This window comes from Charadrius vociferus, unplaced genomic scaffold (assembly GCF_000708025.1).
Source record: "Charadrius vociferus isolate BGI_N301 unplaced genomic scaffold, ASM70802v2 scaffold767, whole genome shotgun sequence".
Lineage (NCBI taxonomy): Eukaryota > Metazoa > Chordata > Aves > Charadriiformes > Charadriidae > Charadrius > Charadrius vociferus.
Genome location: NW_009649076.1, coordinates 152,438 through 174,947, shown reverse-complemented (window position 1 = coordinate 174,947; position 22,510 = coordinate 152,438). Strand labels below are relative to the sequence as shown.

Sequence of the window (22,510 nt, the reverse complement as noted above, 5' to 3'; positions counted from 1 at the left end):
TAAAATAAATATGCAAGTAAGCGTCTGCATAAGTCCTGAAAAATGGCTTGACATTCGAGTGAAATCTATGGCATTTCTTTGAAGGACTTCAAAGCTCAGGCTGTGAGGTGTCTAACTTCCGCCTAACTCTTCGCCAGATGTTATCAAAATGACCACTAACTGGACCATGGCTGTGAATTAGGAAAGCAAAATCGCTTAATATTGTTTAAAAACAACCTTTACAGTCAGTAAATCATTCAGTAGATGTGTCGCATAAGCTCTGCTGTGTGACTCGTGCATCCTGACGTGGGCTAAAATTTGAGGGCAGCATCTAAACAGAAACTTCAAAGACCGTTCACCTCCGTAGACCACAGGGTCAGGTTCGGCTTGCTGGCAGCACAGGTCGTTCTGTTTGACTGCAGCAGTGGGAGAGCTGTCAAGAGGGAAGAGTTCCTGGTAAAAAGATGCGGGTGTTCGGGGGAAGTTTGGGAGCAGAGAAGGCTCCGAACGTGCTGCCCCTGACATACGTTGCCTGCGCTATCTGTCTTGGGGAAAGGCTTCTGCGAATAACGACTATTAATGGAAGGTGTCGTTGGTGCGGCATCGCTGGTTATACTCCCATATCCCCCTGCGTAACAATTGTAAGAAAAAAATCCTGTGCTTTGGCTCCCTTTGGGAACATAATGAGCGTGCCCATGCTGTTAAACAACCTGCCCTCCCCAGTTTCACCGCTGAATCCTGGTGCCCTAATCATCCGTGCTCCACGGGTGTTAGTCGGCGCTCAGGCTCCTTCTGGTGTAAAGCAGCTGGTTTTCTCTGAGATGAGACCTGGGAGCAGTTCCAGGGGATGCTCAGCGCAGGGACCGCTCTCCTCGCGCAGCAGGGAAAGCTTCTGCTGAGGATGCTGCTGCTCCTCATGGTCCCCCAGTATATCCCAGTGAGCTGCGATCCCGTTAAGCCTTGTCTCGGGCCACGAGCCACGTTGTGCTCAACTTACTTGTGGCAAATATTTAAAAAAAAAAAGCTCTCTTCTTTAATAGCCTGGGATACGGAATTCGTGTTATTTCAGGAACTTTCACACAGAGAAAAGAAACAAACACACGCTGTGTCTTGGGGATGTGGTGCCATGGTCCCACCACAGAGGACCAGGAGAAGACTGCGGGCAGGAGGTGGTGCGGGGTGCCCAGGCTGCCGGGGGGAGAACCTAATGCTGACAGCGTGTGAGCTGTGCTGTGTCACGCACGGAGAGACAGCCCTAACAGTAGGAATCTAGGGTGCAAGGGATAGCTTTTCAAAGTTTCTTGGTATTCTCAACATCTCCAAGTCCTTAATTCTGTGGAAAAGTAGCTAGGTGTTCAATTTTAAAACTACATTTAAGCCCTAACTAATTTTATTTAAGTATGCAGCTGAATGCTAGTCTGAAGAAGGCTGTTTTCCTGAACTGGAGCTTTACACTATCCAAATCTTATCTATACCACCAAGAAAGCCTCCATAAAATTCCTTGCTCCTTTTCTGATACTTGTATGCTGACATTCAGACTGGAAAAATGTCAAAACTAATTAAAACCTCCACAATTGTGGCCACTGTTTATTTAAAAAAAAAAAAAAAGACTAGATGGAAGAATGAGAAATGAAATAATCTAAAATATTTTGATACACTGCCTTCCCTGCTGAAGAAGAGCTGCGGCTGATCAGACACGTGTCAAATGGAAGTTAGGACGCAAAAGCACGAGCGGTTCTGTTGTCTGTGCCAAGGAATTTAATGATAAGCACGATAAGAACTGGGGCTTTCCACGTGCTGCTTATTGAAAACATATAGAAAGAATCTTGTCTTGCTGTCTAGAAGAAAGTTTCCATTAGAAGACCTACTGTCAAGAAAAAACTTGCCAAGTTATGTGGGACACAACCTGGCGAGCTTCAAATTCCCCGCTTAGGAGAGAGTAAATCTGGACTCAAGTTCTTATATTCAAACAGATCCAGAAAATTCTATGTCTTGATTATAAGCGCTGAAGGACCACCCCCAGGACACAGCAGTTAGTCTGATAATTACTTGGAAACCGTACAAGTTTTTTTTTTTCGTCCAGTGTTGCTATTCTTCTGCTTGCTCTGAGAGGACTATGACTGGGGTCGCTGCAGATGTACCTTCTGTGGAAAGGGACTCCCCATCCTGCAGCTGGCAAAGCTCTCGCGCTCTAGAGGTGAAATCAGAGCCAGATAAATGCAAATATCAGAAGAGATGTGGCACGCAATTTCTTAGTGGCTTGAAATAGGTAAAACGTTCCCGGATGATAGATGGCCGCACCGCCAACTTTCAGAATCTGTGGGTTTGCACTGCGGTTAAGATCAAAGCTGCACTTATACCTGCACTTACTAGGGTTTAAAAAAAAAAAAAAAAAGTGTTTGACTAGTATGCAAAACAGAAAAAAACCACATTAACGTGATTTAATTAAATATTTTCATCTGACATCCGGGTTGAGTTAACTCAGGAGTTTTCTTGATTGTATGAAGTGTTTTGAGCTCTTGACAAACAGTAGAAAACAAAGAATGCTAAAATAACCCCTTCAGATCTACGAATAAAATTAACGTCTAATTTGGATTCTCAGCCCTGTTAGCCAGGAAAAGCTTCTCTCTGTGCACTGGCTAATCTGATCCCTGAAGGCATCGATTGTTCTAGTGGAGTTCCCGAGGGCAAAGAAGGAGCTGAGATGGACATCCTGTGTCGTCAGGACTAGTGAGCCTGATTTCGTAGAATCACAGAATGGTTTGGGTTGGAAAGGACCTTAATGATCATCTAGTTCCAACCCACCTGCCATGGTCAAGGACACCTCGCACTAGACCAGTTTGCTCAGACCCTGTTTCGTAGCCTTCACCATCTGTTGAGGGCGTACAGGCACTTCAGCTTCTCGCAAACTCCAGTTCTGGTGCCATATAAAATTGCTCACAAAGCTTTTTGATAATGAAGACCCTCAACTTCTATTGATTAAGCATCACTGGTTTATTGTAAATTTTATTATGAGTGGGAGCAGACTTCTCTTCTAGAGGTTAGTGAATAAGCCATGGCAGCTGCTACTGCAGCCTTGGAGGTGGTCCTCCTCCTCCTCCTCCTCCTTCTCCTCCTCCTCTTTGGGGTTTGAATGGGGCATCTATGTGGTTGTGTGCTGTCTAAGGGGAAAAGCTAACACGCTCCACACAAAACGCAGCGGGTGTGTGTATTTTATTTTTAAGTGAGATATCTGAATGCTCTTTCAAAAATGAAGCTTAGTATATGCAAGGATATTTTTTTTTCTCAGTATAATGCTATTTTTAGACTAGATCCCATCTCAGAAGGCAGTACATAATGTTAACAATAAGCTTTCCTGAACAGAGATAACACAAGAAGATGCTTTCTTCAATTTTAGCGTTTGTTTCTCAGATCCCAAGTTTTCTTAGAGATCTGTCTTTATAAATAATCAGAGTATTTCCCCAATTCAACTGTTTCCAAAAATCTGATGGAAATCAACATTTCTGGGTGTACTGAATACAGGGATAAGTTACAGTTCTTCATATAGTTATATAATTAATAATTAGTTATTATTTTATTATGCTTTGTTGAATACTGCCTTCATAGCAAGTTAAACTATTATGGAACTCCTTACTTTAATCTGAATTCAAGCGCCATCATCTATTGTGAACATCACAAATAATTTCTATTTCTTTATTTCTGGAGAGAGTTAGAAACGTCAGGGGACAAAATTCTCCTGTTTTAAAAAGTCACTTTAAAAAAAAAAAATCTAATTACTGGTATTTTATAGGGTGAAAAGCTGATAGCCACTGGAAATCCTTCATTCCTTTAAAGCTATTTTCCTTATGTTACAAATGTAGATATTTTGGGACGTGGTTGCTATTTGTAGTTAATGTAGCAAGAGAAGACAACTTGCTTCTGAATCAACCTTCAAAATGTTGGCTTTCAAAACGAACTTTGATTTTTACAGTATGCCTTTGTGCAGCCCATAGTTCTAGCAGAGGTTAGACCCCAAAATCTGACTAGTTTAAGGGTTCGTCGGCTGTCTGCTGTGTTTTGAAACAGAATTGGCAATCCCGAAGGCGATGTAAAGTGACATTTCCCCATCTTGTCTTGTCAGTTTTCGTGGTGATAGAGTTACTTTCTTGGAAGGAAAAATTTGATGGATTTTTGGCATTTGTTTTGAAGAATTCTTTTGTGTTCACAAGGAATGTATGTGCAGTCTGATGCCTTGACAAGAACGGGATTCAAATATTAGGCAGTTTGGGGGGGGCCTTCAGCTCCCAGGCTCTTCAAAACTTAGATCTTTTTGGCTTTTGCTCTCCTTTTCTCGGCTTCTTTATGATTTGATTGGTGTCTTCATTGCTTCAGTTACAGCAAGGCAGAGCACCAGCTATTAATTACTCCCTCGTTGGGTCCAAACGGAAAGCGGCTAACGCTGCCAGTAGTGCCAACTATAGCCTGAAGTAGCACCGGAGGCATAATGAGGGCGACGGTATCACGCGTTGATGTCACTCAGTAGGTTAATTCATTTTCATAAGTTCATAGGCTATAAAGCGACATAAAGGGAGAGTTTTCATCATCTTGAAATTATTTTTCTTTTTTCAACCATCCACTTTATTTCTTGGTGATATTTTGGGGAAGAATTTCAACAAACCTTCAGACTTGAGAAGGTCACGCTCAGCTCTCCGATGTACCCTTCAACCAACCCTTCTTGAAAAGAGGTTGACCACATGCGCTTCTGACTTCCCCAAGAGATGTATTCAGTGAGAATTTGCAGCAACCTTAGACTGACATCAGTTAAAGAGGCAGAGGAAAGTATTTGACTTTTACAAAGACTACGATACTGCTTTTTAGTCTGAGCTTCTGCTGGTGAGTGCAGATGCCTTTGTACCTCTGGCAAAACATGTAAAGGAGTTAACGTGACCACGCGGAGTTAGTCACAGTAGCTTTTTAATTTTCATTGTCTTTGTAACTTAGGCTTTGCTATTGGCCTGCCAGGATCTATATAAGCCTGTGAACACAGCGTCAGTGGAAGGAACTTGGTAAAAGTGCATCACATGTCATGCTGCAACAGAGTCTCGAAACCTTAAAAAAATAGATTTTTTTTGTATTGTTTTATTTTTGTTGACTTTCGTGAAGTTTTTTTTCTCCTAAGTTCCTTAAATGCCTGACCTTGTGCGACAAAGGCAAGAGTAATTAGAAACTCGAATGTTGGCAAATCTTCCTGGAAAGTTTTGCATCCCCACTTCCATCAGTCGATGGGAATTGTAAGACTATTAGCGTAAAGAGAAGAGGAGGGTTAATTTTGATAATGTACATTCTTTAAAGATATTAAGTACTTGATGAATACCTTCAAAAGGAAGTAAACTTCAGGGGAGTAGGAATCATTAAATTGAATAAAGGTTGTTTTCTTCAGTGCCGAGGCCATTACATACTGAAGTAACCCAAGCAAATGTTCACTTGTACAAAGAATTTTTCCCCACTTCCTTCAAGCAATGTCTTTCCCCCATCTATGCATTTTCATGTTCCTTGTACTTCTCACTAAGTCTCACCAGCAGAAGGCGAGTAAAGCTTTCGAGGACTACCAGGTTATCGTCTATACCGGCCGCAGCCGAGCTTCGAGGGGAGGGTGTAAAAGCTCGCGCCGTGCCCGCATTGCAGCTGAGCTGTGCGCTTTGTCAGCGAAGCTGCAGTAATTCCAGGCAGCTCCTGGGGCTGTATTTTGACTTTTTTTTTTTTTTTTTTAATGAGTTGCTACTGCTACAGAAGCAGCGATGCCGGCCTTGCCGCGGCTTTGGCGGTCGCGCTTCCGCGCCGTGCTCTCTCCTGCGGTGACAGGAGAAGCCTGTGTGCAGCCTCCCACCAGAGGATTGAGGGACCTGATCTGCAGAGAGGTGGCTGGGGATAGAAGCGAGCCGAGGAGAGGACAGGAGAAGCGGAAGCGCTTCTGGTAGCAGCACTGACTTTGTAGATTTAAAGTGTTCTTTCAACTACAGGTTGACCTGATGCTCTGCCAAGAAGTTGCCTTTCGGTGGGATCAGTTTGCTTTGGCACAACAGGAATAACAGAAGCTATTCTTGCTCTTGGGTGTCACAGCGATCTGGGTGATGTCCCAGAAGGAGTAAATCATGGAATCATGGAATGGTTTGGGTTGGAAGAGACCTTGAAGACCATCCAGTTCCAACCCCCCTGCCATGGGCAGGGACACCTTCCACCAGCCCAGGTTGCTCCAAGCCCCGTCCAACCCAGCCTTGAACACCTCCAGGGATGGGGCAGCCACAGCTTCTCGGGGCAACCTGGGCCAGTGCCTCACTACCCTCACAGTCAAGAATTTCTTCCTAATATCTCATCTAAATCTACCGTCTTCCAATTTATAGCCATCCCCCCTCATCCTATCACTACATGCCCTTGTAAAAGTCCCTCCCCAGCTCTCCTGGAGCCCCTTTAGGCACTGGAAGGCCGCAATAAGGTCTCCCCGGAGCCTTCTCTTCTCCAGGCTGAACCACCCCAACTCTCTTAGCCTCTCCTCATAGGAGAGGTGCTCCAGCCCTCGCATCATCTTTGTAATGATGGCACAGCAGGATTGATGCTGAACTGGACAGTGGCTGAAGAACTTCCGTTCCATGAGGATCACTCCATGAGGCAACTGAATACAAAGGCAAAAGTAGCATGGACTTCCTTGGGTGATTTTCAGACAGTAGCAGTGAGACTTAGCGCTTGCCTCGTGGGGAAAAAAGTGACTGAATTTCCATTGTCTTAGAAAAGGTTGGTGATTTCTGTGATGTACAAGAAAAATGTGGGCTTTCCTGGTGTGGCAAAAATATGTAGGGTGACACCTTAATAAGCACTGTGAGCAGCAGTGGTACGTGTGTGTGTTTGTAGCACGCTACGGGATACAAGAGGTTGACGCCTCTAGCTCGGTGGTAGAGGAGGAAAAGAGCTGAAGGAATGGGGCTCTGCAGGGGAAACACTTGAAGAACCAAGCTTGGAGGGCTTAGTACTATGTTCTTTTATGAAAGAAGTACAAGTGAGCCTGTAAAAGAAAGGTAGTTACGGTATACGTCGGCTTTGTGGGGAGGAGCAGTCCCTAAGCTGTACAGTTTTGCTTAGCAGACGACTGTGATTTCATCTCCGCCCACCACTTTTTGGTAGGCACGGGAGAGAAAAAGGGCAGCGCCAGAAACCCTTGTTGTTCAAAAATACAAGAGACCAGTTGACAGGAACGGAGGAGTTGCATCGATTAAATCTGAGCTTCCGTCATCATAAGTAGCAGGGATCAGCCATGTGGGTTGGGAAATAATTACAGCATTGGTTCTGATTACGGGGGAACAAAGCTTGCTTTAAGGCTCCGGTCGCTCTGGCCCTCAGCGTTTGAAGTGCAGTGTTTGCTTCTGCTGCTTACTTTATTTAAGGAAGTACAGAATTTGAACGCGCGCAGTGGGAACTGTACTTAGGCTGTAGTTGCTTTCTGTAACCTTTTTACTCGACCTCACGTATTCGTTTTGCTTATGTTTTAACGGCTTAAAAAAACCCCCACGTGTTGCAAGGAAACCCGCATAATCTCTGCGATAATATTAACTTTCAGCTGCTTAACGTGGTACCTGTGTCTTAGAGGCACGAATACAGGTATTTTAAGAGATTGCTGCTCCTTAAGCCGTGGGACAGGTCTGGCTTTCTCCATCCTTTGGCACACGGGAAACTAAAAAAGAAGCTTGTCCTCAACTTTTTGCTTTCAGCGGCACGTTGCGCACGCGTAATTCGTGTGGGTCATGCGGCAGTGCAGTTTCTCTGCTCCTCTGTGGACTTCAGCCTGCTGGCAAGGAGCGAAACAGGTTAATAACGTGTCATAGCAATGCATCAGCTGTGAGGAGTCAAAGTTACCGCTCCCGCTCTCATAAAAAGTGTCGGTGAGTGAATCGGTGAGATTAGGTATGAGAACAGGTCTTTGTTCTCAAACAACGAGAAGAGCGCTGTGTGTTTTCCCCACAAAATACGATTTCAAAGCTTTCAACCGCCGTGGGTAGTAATTATGGTTATTTAATACTCAGATGAAAAAAAACAAGGAAGATTAGAGCTTTCTGAAGGTTTTTCAGCCTGCAGAAAATTCACGGACATGCGCAGCGTTCCTCATGTTGATGATTATGGTTAACCTCGCCCCACAATTCTGGCCAAAAACTCATCCTTGATCCAGGCGCTCCTGCCCACCCCTGGGCTCTGCCGCTCGGGAGTAAGAGCGTTCCTCTGGAATGAGGAAGATGTGGTTGCTGCTGCTTTACCCACAGAATGGGATTTGAAATCGCGTTTCTCGTGAACGTTTCCTTACTACCAGACGGCGTAAAGGACATTCTCCTTCTTTTGGCAGCTTGTGAATGCAGCCTGCCTTCAGTTCCTTTGCGTTTCTCCTGGTGGCACTTCTGAATTTGACCACAAAAAATCCACCCGTGCTGCTTAAAGGAAGGGAGAATTAAATGGAGTTACTTCAGAAACGCGCTTGGATGGCTGTGTCTGCAGCCGTTGGACCCACTCCCATTAAATGCCTCCTGCGAAGTGCCAAGTGCTTTAAAATCCTGCTGGGAATTGCAAGCTTGAACTCTGTGGATGGACAAATAAAAAGACCAGAAAGCTGCTGGGTTTATTTCGCAATTTAAATGACTATGAACTGCTTAGAGACAAGTAAAGCGATTAAAAATCGCGCAGCGCTCAGCTTGCTGCAAGTTACACAAATACCTGAGTATCGCTTATGATGCCTGCAATATGGAAAAGAGGAGGATGCTTGAGGGCAGTGGCAGTATCTGTTGCTGTCACCTGCCCGGTGTACTGTGAAAAATACCGCCGGATTGTGAAAAATAGGTGGGCGATTCAGTTACAACAGGCTGTCGTTTTATATTTTTCCCTTGGGTGGAATAGGGAGAGTGGAAAGAGGGAGATCCACTTTCCGTGGCTGAAATTTATGAGAGAGAAAGTATCCTATTCCTATTTAATGTGAATTACCTGATTTATGTGAAATACCTGTTTTAGTGGTAAATTGGCAGCGTTAGGTTAATGCTTGCTCTTGATGATCTTAAGGGTCTCTTCCAACCAAAACCATTCTATGAAAAGGATTTAGGTTCTAACTTTCTTAGGTTGCTTTTTTTTGAAAATCTGAGCTCTTCTTTCATGAATTTTCTTTCCCTTTTTGAATGAGGTTACAAAACCTCAAAGCTTAGTGAAGACTTGCTCAGCAGAAAGCAGCAGAGCCAAGGACCGATATAATTTGCAAGCCGCGTGTAATCGGCAACCACTTTGGTCCACTTGTGCATTTGGTTTTCTGTTTGATACCAGTTATCCCAGAAGGGGGAGAGTCCAGGGTTCAGGACAGCTACATCAGCCGGGAATAATCCTGATTGAATAGACACATCCTGTGTAAATTTGGCTAAGTCCTGGGATTTCTCTGAGTTGGTAATACCTCAGTGCGGCAAGATAAAGCTAGAGTAAAGAGAAGGCAGATTTGCACTCAGATTTTGAAATAATTGGCTCTCTGGAGATACCCATGGTAGTAGTCTGGGAAAATGTGAAACTATGGGAAAGGAAGGAATCTCATAGGGATACTCGCAGAATACGGTTTGTTTTGAGGTCTTTGTTGCTATGAGAAAAAAGGTTATTGGAGAAGTTTGTCACACAGTGCCTCGGCTTAAATAGCCAAGTCCAAAATATCTGACTTATTTAGACAGTCAGCTAAGAGATGTAACAGTATTCCAGCTACTAATCATCTTCTTATACCAGGATAAGGTAGGAATGTGTATCTTCAGAACTGATATTTGTAACCGATACGGCCCTTGTGTTTGCAGAATGGACTCAATGCTCTGCACCTGGCGGCGAAAGAAGGCCATGTGGGACTGGTACAAGAATTACTGGAAAGAGGGTCGGCTGTGGATTCTGCCACTAAGGTAATTCATGCATGTCTGTAAGTTGTTCAAATACGTTGGAAAAAATTAGAAAAAAAAAAAAAAAAGTACAAAATAAGATGATAATATAAGTACCTCACTGATATTTTAAATGTTATTTCTGCTATGGCCTGTGAGTCTGTGTTCTTTGCTGAAGCTCATCGGTAGTAGATAAAGAGATGAAGATTATTAATTGTACAATCTGTTTAAGGGGGAAGCATTAAAAGGTTTTAGCAATGCCAGATTTTTCATTATTTCCAATGACAGGTCCCCATTATAGAGATAGTGAATATACCTCAAAATATTAGATTTTTATTTTTTTTTTTCAAATCTGTGAAAATTGGTTATCGACTGTATCGTGTCCAGAGCCTTTTCACTCAAGGGCGCAATGGAAAAAACACCTGTGTGAGAAGTTGTTTTGCCTTCAGCCTTTCCACAGGCAGGCACATGTGTATGTCCAAACCATTCCATCAGTAAGTTATTTGTCTATGGGTGGCAAATTCCTTGTGATGGGCCAGATTTGTTGACTTGAAGGATGTAATGTCTAGGTTGGCTGGCTGTGCTCAGCTTTTGCATCTGTTTGCCACCACTGTGTCCCTGTGGCACTCTTGTATTTTTTTTATGATTTCTGATGCACAGGATCTCCATCAAGATCAACACTTGGAGAGCTTCTTGCTGAACTTGTGCTTTCCATCATTGATGGAAGAGCAGAAGTTCCCTCCTTCAAAAACATCCTGAGTCACCCCTCAGTGAAGCTGTTGGTAGAACCACCAGGTTCTAGATAAGGACTGGAGTTTTATTCTGGTTTTATGAACCTTGACTCTTTAATAAACCCATTTAAATATTGCTCCCAGGATTAGTGATTGGCCTGGAAATTGGGATCTCTGGACCTGAATGAAAAAACCTATTAGCCCATACTAAACTTTGCCTAGAAGTTTGTCCCATGCCCCAATCCCATCCCATAATTTCACTCACAAATTTATGTAAGGATGTTAGCGTTACACAACCGTTCAAGAAATCATGGCTGCACCCACCGGTTCTGTCTCCTGTGATGTTCGTAGAACATCATGGAACTGTAAGGTAAAATTGTACTCAAAAAATGAATGTTAGAAAGAACTACGCGTTTGAAATTATTCCTGAAGAAACGTAATGTCTTTAATTTTTTTCCCTCCCTATAACAGAAAGGGAATACAGCCCTGCACATTGCGTCCTTAGCAGGACAAGCTGAAGTTGTCAAAGTTCTGGTTAAGGAAGGAGCCAATATTAATGCACAATCTCAGGTACGATGCTATTTTCCCTTCTCTCTTCTAAAAGTTATTTTGTGAGATTTTATAAGATAGATCTGAGATGTTAGGCAGCGATTCCAAACGTCCAAGCCTAACAAATCGATCACGTTGAGGCTTACATAGTATTCACCGGTAAGCAGAATAAAAGTAAATAACAAATTGAAGTCATTGTATACTCATTGTGTGATAAAGGAACTCACGTTGTTGTTGACTGAAATCTTTTGGGAATTCCTAGCATGCTTTAATAAATTGTTTCAGAAATTTTTCAAAGCGTAGAAATGTAACGTCGTATGTTTGAGTTGAATTTGGTGAAGGCAATTTCTCAAAGACTTGATTTATACAATTGCTTTTCACGGTTATTTGTTGGCTAAAAATTAGCAGAAAACTTACTCCGGGCTTCTGAACTCGTTCTTTACATGATCAGAAAGAATTTAAATCAAAAGTTTGGAATGTACTTTTGAATGGGGGAAATTCACCTTGTCCTGCCAGGCAAACCAACTGTAAAAACAGCCCCGTTATTTCCACTGACGTGAAGCTTGTCCGCTCTTTTTCGCTCTTCAAAAACGTACCAGGGAGCGCGGTGATGTTGGCAGAGACTGACCGACAGCCGGTTCTTCTCTCCCTCCTTTGGGTGAGGCTGTAGAGGCAGCTGCCTGCTGTGATTTCAGAGCTGTCAACACCATGTGCTGGATTTGCAGCCAACACCGTACCGCAAACTAGCCAGATTCGGTTATTTTCCGAGCTAACTGTCCCCATCTCCTCTGCCCCGTCAAGCAGACGAGCCATTAGCACCGTAGATTAATTGCCCGAGTTACCCTGACACATATTTGAGATACCTATTATTTCCTCTGTTTAGGATTAGGAACAATTCATCAAATAAATAATTTGATTGATGTTTGTAAGTGCTACCTTACCTGTGGCACCTGTCTGTAGCTATGAAGAACCGAACAGATGGTATAGAGGAGGACTATATATGATAAAGAAAGTGCATCTTCCCGAAGCGACTAGTCAGCTCGTGACATTCTCAAAGTAAATCATCGAGCTAACTAACAGCGTTCAGATTGAGTCCTAGCACGTCATTCTATGACCACAAATACCATTTTTGCAGTAATGGTGTAAGCTTAAGACGATGACAAAAACAAGTCACGCTTCAGGGGGAGATGAATTTCGAATGAAATCTGCCCAGCTCTTACGTCTATAAGCGAGATAATGGCCCTTAGCTTGATCTTGCTGAGATACGTGGGCAGAACAAGAAGAGAGCGATGTGATTTAACAGCGCAGCGAGGAACTACTTTAGTTGAGGAGAGTGTCCAGATGCTTTTCTCGGTCCTCTTCTGTGGCACGTTCCCTGATCGTTAGGAGCGCGGCTGAGTTTGTAAAAGGTTTTGATTCGTCAGAGTCCATCCCAAGTCTGCTAGCTCCACGCCTTGCTTGCCCAGACCTGGGGAACTGGGACCTGGAGGGGTTTTTTATTGTGCTGTTGGATATTACAAACTTGTGGTGGACAAGAGTAAAGTAAGTAGAGAGCAGGAGATGAACAAATGTGTTTATAGAATGAATAGGTTTGTCTGTATTGTCGTTACATTTTAAAACAAGAGAGAGAAATTGAAAAGATCTTTAAGCTGCCTGACTCCAAGATTTTTTTTTAAAGTATTCCATTATTATGCTTTTTGCCCCAAAGTGCCTGCTAAAGAGCTCTCTCAGGACAACTGATGGTCAGTTCCATCCCCCATGCTCTACTTCCATTAAAGATAAGAAATGTTGCGATTCCATTGCTCAAAAATTGAGCAAACTCCTTTCATAATGATAACTGAATGCTTTCTTCATACATTTATCAGCCTTTTCATATGTATAAGAAGATAAAGCAATGTCTTTAACATTAGGATTTTGAGCATGGTAAGAGAAATAATTGTAAAAATGATACTTCCATGAAGCCTTATACCTCAAAAGTCTTCATAAAGGCTTTTTGCTATGCTGGAAAAATAAATGAAGTTGTCTAAATTAAAAAAAAATCCTACCAGAATTGGAAATTGTTTTCATAGGTATTATTTTATACAGTATTCTAGTTTTAAACACATTTATTATTAGAACTGGATGTTCTGTGTAATGTACACAGACCTTTCATGGGGCATTTGCTACTTGAATTAATTGAACGAAAATCTGATGGAGGACGTTTTCTCCCCAATACCGTTCACCGGTTGCCTCCAGACAGGATGAATTCCAGTTGCTGGGATATATATACGCATCCTGGATTTCTGCCACCTTGTCTGAATTAAACGAGTCCCGTTGACTTGAATGGGAGGGTGAGTCCTTAACGCAGCGTGATCCAGCTGTGGGGACCTTTGGGTTGGGTCTTTCTGGCCTGCTGCTCTTTACCAGAAGAGATTGATGATAGCTGCTTCAGGCAGGAGGAGATGTTCAGAGGCTCGTGAATATGAATATGTTGTCTATATGATGTGTGGAAAGAACATCTTTTTTTTTTTGTGTCATTCAGAGCTCCGAGCAGACTCCCAAGCATTCGGTTCCAATGATCATTTGCCAGAGACTTCCCTTGGGAGATTAAATAAAAAAGTAATTTCTCTATGCCCCATGAATAAAACGAGGATAATGAATGCTGCTTTTCTACTCCAGATAGCATTGACATGCTCAAGAATCACATGTGTCACGGCAAATAAGCTAGCAAAAAAGAAAGAGGAAAAACAAAAACTTCAAAATGAATAATGAAGAGACACTTCATTTATGATAAAAGACCAAGGAAGAGTCAATCATACCTAACTCCAGCTGGTTAAAAAAGAAAAATACGAAGTTATATAGAAAAAGGAAAAGAGGATGACTGAACAGAATATACTTGAATACTTAAATACTAAGGTGTTTGGGTTTTTTTTTCTCAGGAAGCATGTCATTGATGAAAAGGTGAAAGAGAAAAAAAAATATCAGGAAGGAGCTGAATTGAGAAAGTCAGAAATGGCCAATAATAAATATTGAAGTTAACTTTAAAATAAAAAAAGTGAGAAACTATGACTGAAATGCTCAGTTTCTCTTTCTTTCATTTTATCTCGATCCCATTTTAAAAAATAGGTGCCCTATTGTCACCCTTACATCTTTTATGAACAGTTGTTGGTATTGAGGGCATATTACATCCTCTCCTCAGTATCTCTGTTATTTCACACTTTATTTTTTTTAGGCCCCTGCTAAATGCCATTTGCTGGTAGTGATTTAACACCGGTGAAGTTACTCAGATTGCTCCATAACTTCCTCTTTCCAGAGCTTGGTATCTGTCAAGGTCGTTCTCATTTCCAGTGATGACGATTCGCCGTAGGGACAAAATTACTTCTCTGATGATAAACTGATAGATAAAAGAGTATTCTTAACTCCAGCTTGTTCAGTTTATCGTTTTTCCTTTCCTTTCTCCATTAAATTGCATAAAAACACTGGCCTTTGTCAAAACTTACCACCAGTGACATCTGAAACACCACGCTCATTTCCCTGTTCCTTGCGACAATGAAATAACAGAATTATCTCAGAAAATGCTATTAAAAACATTGTAACCACTGAGATTACGAACCCCATCTGTGCTATTCAAGACTGTTAAGCATTCGGGACGTTGGTTTTATGGATTTTGTTTTTGTATTAGGTTACTTCGCTTTGCCCTTCAGTTTCACGTTGGTCTTCAGAGCTGTTATTTTGTTCGTCTTCCTCTTTCAAAAAGTCTGTTCCTTTTCAGCTAATAAGTCATCACTGCTATTTCTAGAAAAGTAATTTCTATTTTGATACACAGCCTAATTGCACAGTGATTACTAATTGAATGACTCCACTTTCACCTGCATGTATATCATTCGAGAGCTGACTTCTTCCTTGAAGAATGCCGAAATGAGGGCACACCCACAAATGGCCAGAGAGATCTAGAAGTTGCTGGCCCTTTTTGGCATACCTCCACCTACAATTTGACGCGTGTGCAACTGTTTGGCTCAATTAGAATCACCTTTCACTACAAGTATTGCTGGAGAAAATGCATTTACGCAATGAGTATCTGGAGAGGTGGGTCCATGCCAACCTCATGAAGTTCAACAAGGCCAAGTGCAAGGTCCTACATCTGGGTAGGCGCAGTCCCAAGAACAAATACAGGCTCGGCGGAGAATGGATGGAGACAACCCTGAGGAGAAGGACCTGGGGGTGCTGATTGATGAGAAGCTCAACGGGAGCCAGCAATGCGTGATTGCAGCCCAGAAAGCCAATCATATCCTGGGCTGGATCCGAAGAAGTGTGGCCAGCAGATCAAGGGAAGTGATTCTGCCCCTCTACTCTGCTCTGGTGAGACCCCACCTGGAGTACTGCATCCAGCTCTGGAGTCCCCAACATAGGAAAGACACAGACCGGTTGGAGTGGGTCCAGAGGAGGCCACAAAGATGCTGGGAGGGCTGGAGCCCCTCTGCTGTGAGGACAGGCTGAGAGAGGTGGGGGGGTTCAGCCTGGAGAAGAAAAGGCTCCGGGGAGACCTTAGAGCCCCTTCCAGTGCCTACGGGAGAGCTGGGGCGGGTCTTTTTACAAGGCCATGTAGTGATAGGACGAGGGGGAATGGCTTCAAACTGGAAGAAGGTAGATTTAGATTAGATATTGGGAAGAAATGTTTCACTCTGAGGGTGGTGAGGCACTGTCCCAGGTTGCCCAGAGAAGTTGTGGAAGCTCCATTCCTGGAGGTGTTCAAGGCCGGGTTGGACGGGGCTTTGAGCATCCAGGTGTAGTGGGAGGTGTCCCTGCCTATGGCAGGGGGGTCGGAACTCGGTGATCTTCAAGGTTCCTTCCAACCTAAACCATTCTATGATAAACCATTCACTTGGTTGACTCTGCTCATAGTTCAGTGAGCAGATCTAGTTTGGCGTCATCAAGTAAAAAAAAAATCAATTTCTACGATTTCGTTTCTTGATTTGACCGTGATATTTTTTCATGTATAGATCTGACCAAGCTGCACTTACTGATAAAATATAAAATCTTGTCTGGGGACTGGATGGTACAAACTATAAGGTAAACTGGGTAATATATCTCCTGGGGTTTGTCCAGGCTATTCCTTTGAGCTTTGGATACGTTTCCTTGCAGAGCAGAACAAGGTCACCCCTTGGAATGATGTAATCTTTTGCAGCACCTGTTCGCTTGCGTGGGTGATCCTGTAGGTACTTCTGAATTTCAGTGGGGAATTCAGAAAAAGCCCTCGGGGGGTATTGAAATGTTTCATTACGTGGGACTGTTGGAGTGGCGTTGGGCACTCGTCACTCTCTCACACGCACGCCTGCCCACCCATCACATACTGTCATCGGGCCCAGTGGGAACCTCCTTTCACAGCTGGATCACTTCTTTACCCCATACGTAATCTTAGGTTTTGCTTGTGCGTTAGAACAGTAATTCTTTTTTATCATCTTCTCAATGAGTGGCTACTTTTGCGATGCATTAGGAATTCTTGTGCCAATTCTTGATCTTTCTTCCAAGGTGGAAGAAACATCACCAGATTTACTCAGTCCAACGCTTCCCTTTGATAAAGTACCGTTTGTCTCCATTGCTTTCTCTTAAAGTCAGATTGTCTCATCTGACTCGTGTATAGGCAGAGATGGCTGATAACTGGAACGTGAGCCTGCCGAATATGCTGATACCCCAACTGCAATAGTCCTGATAACCGAGTCTACCTGTAGACTGTCCCCTGCAGCAACGATGCTGAGCTATTCTGACCACGCATACCTTACGGGATGAGTTGCACCTCCTAGGATGAGGTGATTTGACAAGTGTCAAGTGATGGAGGTACGAAGAGCTGAAAAGAAGATGACGAAATGTGGAAATAGAATTCAGTCCTGTGCAGTAATGCTAAGGGAACTATCTTATCCTGGAGTCACCTAAGAAAGAAATTATTCCTTTCAATTTTAAAATTTCTGCAGTGGAGTTTAGAACGGACCGTGTTGCCCGTTAGCTGCTGAGGTTGTGCTTTGACCACAGCTTCATCTCGGGGCCCTCACAAAAGGAGGAGCTCCCTTTTAATCATCGGATTATTTAAAGTGACCCAGATACAGAAAGCAAGGATTAGATAAATCAGTCCTCCCCCCAGCTGATCTTGTTATTTAAAAGCTCTCTGGTTTCCTTTCCTCTAGATCCTGCTCTAAGCTCATTGCAAACACATTAGCCGAGAAACATTTTTGTTTAAATTTGCCCCCGCTATGGTTCCCGCTTCCTGTTCCAACGCGTCGGAGATGCTGTCGCGACTGCTTAGGGTATTCTTATCCCGACTATTCGTCAGACTGAAGCAAGAGGAGCACAAAATTTCCAGCCTCGATACGCTTTCCCGAAAATGAGCCGTAAGAGAGCTTGTTGAATTGTCCGTGTTTGGTGTCACCACAAAAGCAGAGGGGGGGGATTTATGTGATTCGCAGAGAAGCCATCGGCTTGTCTCTCTCAGGATGCCCTGGGATTTGCTCTGCCAGAGGTTGCCCTCCCCGTGGGTCGTAAAGATAATCTTACCTTCAGAACGGAGCGTATTTTGCAGCGTATTTGCTACTCCATTATGGCAAAAGGTTTTAATTCCACCAACTGGGCTTTCTGCTTTTATAGCAGTATATTTAGAGAGCCGGATTTTTAGCTGCTCTATATCAAGAGGAGTCATTTAGCTGCAGCTCGTCATTGCTAATGTAATAAAGGATCAGGCCCGTTATCTCTTTACTGGAGGGGCAAAAAAAAAAAAAGAGGAAAAAATGCCTTCGGGAGGATTATATGGATTTTGAGAGATGTAAACAAAAGTAATACATTAAGAATAATGAAAGAACAGATATATTTATTTATCCTGCCTTAAACCAGTCTTGACTTTCAGCCGCCTGTCTCTTACGGTGATTATCACTTAATGATAAACAACCCTTATTCCTGATCTTGAAGTCTGGTCTCAGGCGACGGTGGACAAGTGGAGTTGAGCGGGATGGGATGGCTGTGCCTGCGCGAGCGAAGCGGTGCTTACAGATCGACACAGAATAGGGGACAACCGAGTGGGAACAGAAGATAATGATTGTTACTGTCAGCGCATTCGTGTGGGACGTTGCCCTTTTCCCCAAATAGTTCATACGCTTAAAGGAAAAATATCCCTATGGGGATGGCCCAGTTGATGGCGTGACCTGCAGAAGAAGCAGCGTGATGATGTGGAGATATGGGACAGGTTCTCTCTCTCTCTCAAACCCTGCTCTGAGGATCAGGTGCCCTTAAAGACCAAAGGAGGGTACTGGGCCAGTTCGACGTCGGTCTCTGGGATCCCAGCTGCAGCCATAAAATAACTGAATGTGCCAAGATCTCAACCAACACAGACTGACAACAAACTGAAAATATTTGTAACCTCCATCTTAGTCTATTTTGTTAACTTGCAGTCTCTGTTAAAGTGCTTTATAGCCCAATGGTCCAGGTTGGAAGATTTTAATTTAAACAAATAACGGGGCTTTTTTAGATAATAATGTGATGCATGGCCTCTAATATTTATTCTTAAAATGCGTAAGCTTTAGGAGTCCGCAATAAACCAACATTACCAACACGCCCCATCTCACCCCCGCTGTAATGACCCAACCTGCGACGATAAGAACCGGGCAGCGGCGGTGTCACCCGTGTGTATTTATGAGTGTAGGTATAACTGAGACACAATTAAATAAATGCAAACTTTTTATTTTTATCATTTTAGTGCGGTGTTGTTTTCCTTCCAGCCTTTAACCGTACACATAGAATCAATGGTTGCTTTTCCTTTGCCACGTTTGGAAGGCAAACCCCAAACGCTGTTTCGGACGACTGCCCAGAATTTGAACGCGAGACTCTTTTGGGCCCTAACCCATGCCCGGTATCAAGGTTATGTTTTCTTCTGCGTGGCTAATCTCTTCCCATTATTCTCCATCAGCTCATTTGCTCTTACAGCTTCCCTCTTTGTAAAAATGCCATTTCCAAGGCACGGAACATCTCGCTTTCTCCACCTGTCTGTGTTTTCAGGCTCTGTCGTTGCTTTGCTGTCCTTGCGGAGAGAATCGTGATAGTTGAAGCTGCTAAAATAGGATGTTTGTGCTCTTTAAAGTTGGCATCTGAGCGAGGAAGTGACTTAAACAGACTTCCCAAGCGAGGGGTTTTTGTAACGGTGAGGCAGCAGGTGTCATATACATAGTGCTACACTTGGAGTTCTCTGTCGTCTCTCCCAAATGAACTTAGCGAGTTCATCGCAAACCCAGACAACATCGTTTATCCATAGGCTTTATAATTATTGCAGTGGTGTAAGTATAGAGTGGAAAATGCTATTTATACTACTAGGGAATTAGTGAGACAGCTGAAGGGGTGGTACTATTTTCAGTGTAGGCTTCTGTGTCACTCCGTTTTTTAAATTTATTTATTACAAATTAGTTTGATGATCCGTTGTCTCAAAACAAGTTAAATACTCTTTCATTGTTTTGTTTCTTTAGCTGTTCAGCCTGACAAAGTAGAATCACCAGCCTCCCTAACGCCAGTAATTCTGGCTGTTCTTAAACACTTTTCTCAGCTTTAATCTTTACGGTCTACGGGAGCCCGTGGGCCTCAGTGTCTGCTGTGTGTGATGGATGTATGGATTGTCACCTAAATGGTTAGCTGATGCTTCTTAGGGAGTTTTACAGTAGGTCAGAATCTAGGAACTCTCCTGTGGCACACATGTGCCACTTTACATTATAATTATCACAGAATCACAGACTGGTTTGGGTTGGAAGGGACCGTTAAAGGCCATCTAGTCCAACCCCCTGCCCTGGGCAGGGACACCTCCCACCAGCCCAGGTTGCTCCAAGCCCCGTCCAACCTGGCCTTGAACACCTCCAGGGATGGGGCAGCCACAGATTCTCGGGGCAACCTGCGCCACTGCCTCACCACCCTCACAGTGGAGAATTTCTTCTAATATCTAATCTAAATCTCCCCTCTTCCAGTTTAAAACCATTCCCCCTCATCCTATGGCTCCGCTCCCTGATCCAGAGTCCCTCCCCAGCTCTCCTGGAGCCCGTTTAGGCACTGGAAGGGGCTCTGAGGTCTCCCCGGAGCCTTCTCTTCTCCAGGCTGAACCCCCCCATCTCTCCCAGCCTGTCCTCCCAGCAGAGGGGCTCCAGCCCTCCCAGCATCTTCGTTGCCATTCTGTGCTCTATTTGTCATCATTCTGTGCTCAGAAATTCTTACATCTAATCTGTCCGTCATTGTTTTTACTAGTAATTTCCAGCTTTGTTATACAAGGGAATAATACCGCAGGAAAATTAATATATACTGATGTGCAGCTTGTTTGGAAACGTGGCAGAAAGAGCGTGGAGAGAAAACAGAAAAGGTGCTTTCATTAATACCGGGAATCCACGGTATTTAATTGAGCTGGTTGTTGATGTATCCGAAAGATGGTTTTACAGACTCTGTCTTTCTCATGACGTGCATATAGGACAAAACAAAAATTCCCTCCATGAAGGTGCTGTCAGCGTGACGGCAGCGCAGTCGGAGGGGCAGGAGGACAAGAGGGGAACAGAGCGCGTTTTCTTCCTCAGTCTCTCGAGGTTGAGCCAGATGTGAGGCTGAAGCAAATCACTTTTCTCAGAAAAAGGAAAGAATCTTGAATTGAATTGCGTTTCTCAAAGGCATCATCTGTTTTTTTGCCCTGGTGTTGGTTCAGCGCTTCTCCTTATGGTTGAAGTAGAATCAAACTCCCTGCCAGGGTCCCAGGGAGAGCATACAGATGAATATCAAACTGTCTTTCTGAGGATTGTGGTGGTGCGTTTTACGTAAATAGATCTTCTTATGATAAAGTATTTGAAGATAAAACAGAGCAGGATGCAGGTGGCACGCATCGCACCTCGGCAGCGTTGATCCGAGTGCTCGGTAGGTGTGACTTTTTCCAGGACTTCCCACTACTTTAGTTTTCCAGGAGTTTTAGTTGCTTTCAACTTGTGAAAGCCTGCTGAAGTTAAAACATCAGTTTAAATACAGTTTTTTATTTAAAAAAAAAAAAAAAAGAAATGTTTTTTTTAATGTGTGTAGTATTATGCAGTTAATATTTAGAGTACCAATTCTGAGAGTAAACATGTTATTTCTAATCCTCTGTAGTCGTAGACGTAATAAAGGAAGATTTTCCTTCTATCCACCTTTGCATTCTCGATTTCGCGCTGCTTAAACTGTCGGCTGAGGCAGATGGGCACTTGATTTGAATATTCCCAATCTTTCTTGGGAGTAGCCGACTTTCCCTTGACTGTGTGGCGAAATGAGCCTCCTTAGGCACCTTAATTTTGGCAACTTAAAATGAAATGCTGTGAATTTCCTTACAAATTTGACGATTGCGTATTTGCTTGAACATAAATATAGGTGCGGTAGTCCAAATATTTCTGAGACTTTTTTTCTTCAAAAAGAATATGGATTGTGTGATTGTTTTATGGAAAATGTATTTTAATGGGAAAAAAAAAAAAAAGAGGAATGTGCATAATTATAAAGTTACCTCTAGATAAAGCTTCCAGGTTTTGATGTAAGCTAACGAAAAAAAGGAGACTTTTAAAAGTTAAAGTGGGTACCTTGATCTATCCTTAATTCACCCTTTTAGGCAGAGAATCTCTCCTGCTAAGATAAAATCCTCTTATGAAGAATCTATTTATAGACTGGCTGAAAATAATGCTCTGAGCATAATGCCCAACAAAGTTCCCAGAACTGCGATATTGTTGATTCTGTCAAGATGCGTGTTCTTAATTTAGCTTGTAGGGCTGCATTTATTTGTAACTCTCGTATTTCACTGATTAAAATTAATTAACTGCTTGGATTGTTAGAGGATCTTTCACTGAATGACGGAATGGTTGAAGTGGGAAGGTACCTCTGGAGGTCATCTTGTCCAACCCCGCTTCTCCGGCAGGGCCACCCACAGCAGCACGCCCAGGACCATGTCCAGGTGGCTTTTGAACATCTCCAAGGATGGAGACTCCGCAACCTCCCTGGGCAACCTCTGCCGGCGCTCGGTCACCCTCACAGTAAAAAAGTGTTTCCTGATGATCAGAGGGACCCTCCTGTGTTTCAGTTTGTGCCCATTGCCTCTGGTCCTCTTCCTTCCCTGCGTAACGTTCTCCTATTCGTGAGAAAATAGCCTTTGCTGGAGTCGTTCTTTCCTCTCCCGTAGAGATTACTGGAGTCTGAGATAGAGAGAAACAGTGAGCGAAGGCAGAGTTACCTTCTTTTAACTGTTAAGGTGAGATGTAGATGTCACTGGTTTAGGCTAACGACTGTGGAAAAATAGGGAAAACAGGGAGATGTATTGTGTGTCGCTGAATAAAGATTTAAATCAAGTACTTAGCGCTC

General features: G+C 43.3%; 1 protein-coding gene across 1 annotated transcript in view; it reads left to right on the top strand.

Moving 5' to 3' along the window:
- Positions 1-22,510, top strand: part of ANK2 (ankyrin 2, neuronal) — a 313,778-nt gene that overhangs the window by 163,148 nt on the left and 128,120 nt on the right. The window contains exons 3-4 of the mRNA XM_009888182.1: positions 9,810-9,908; positions 11,087-11,185. Coding sequence (XP_009886484.1) covers positions 9,810-9,908; positions 11,087-11,185 — 198 coding nt within the window. The remainder of the gene's footprint in view (positions 1-9,809; positions 9,909-11,086; positions 11,186-22,510) is intronic.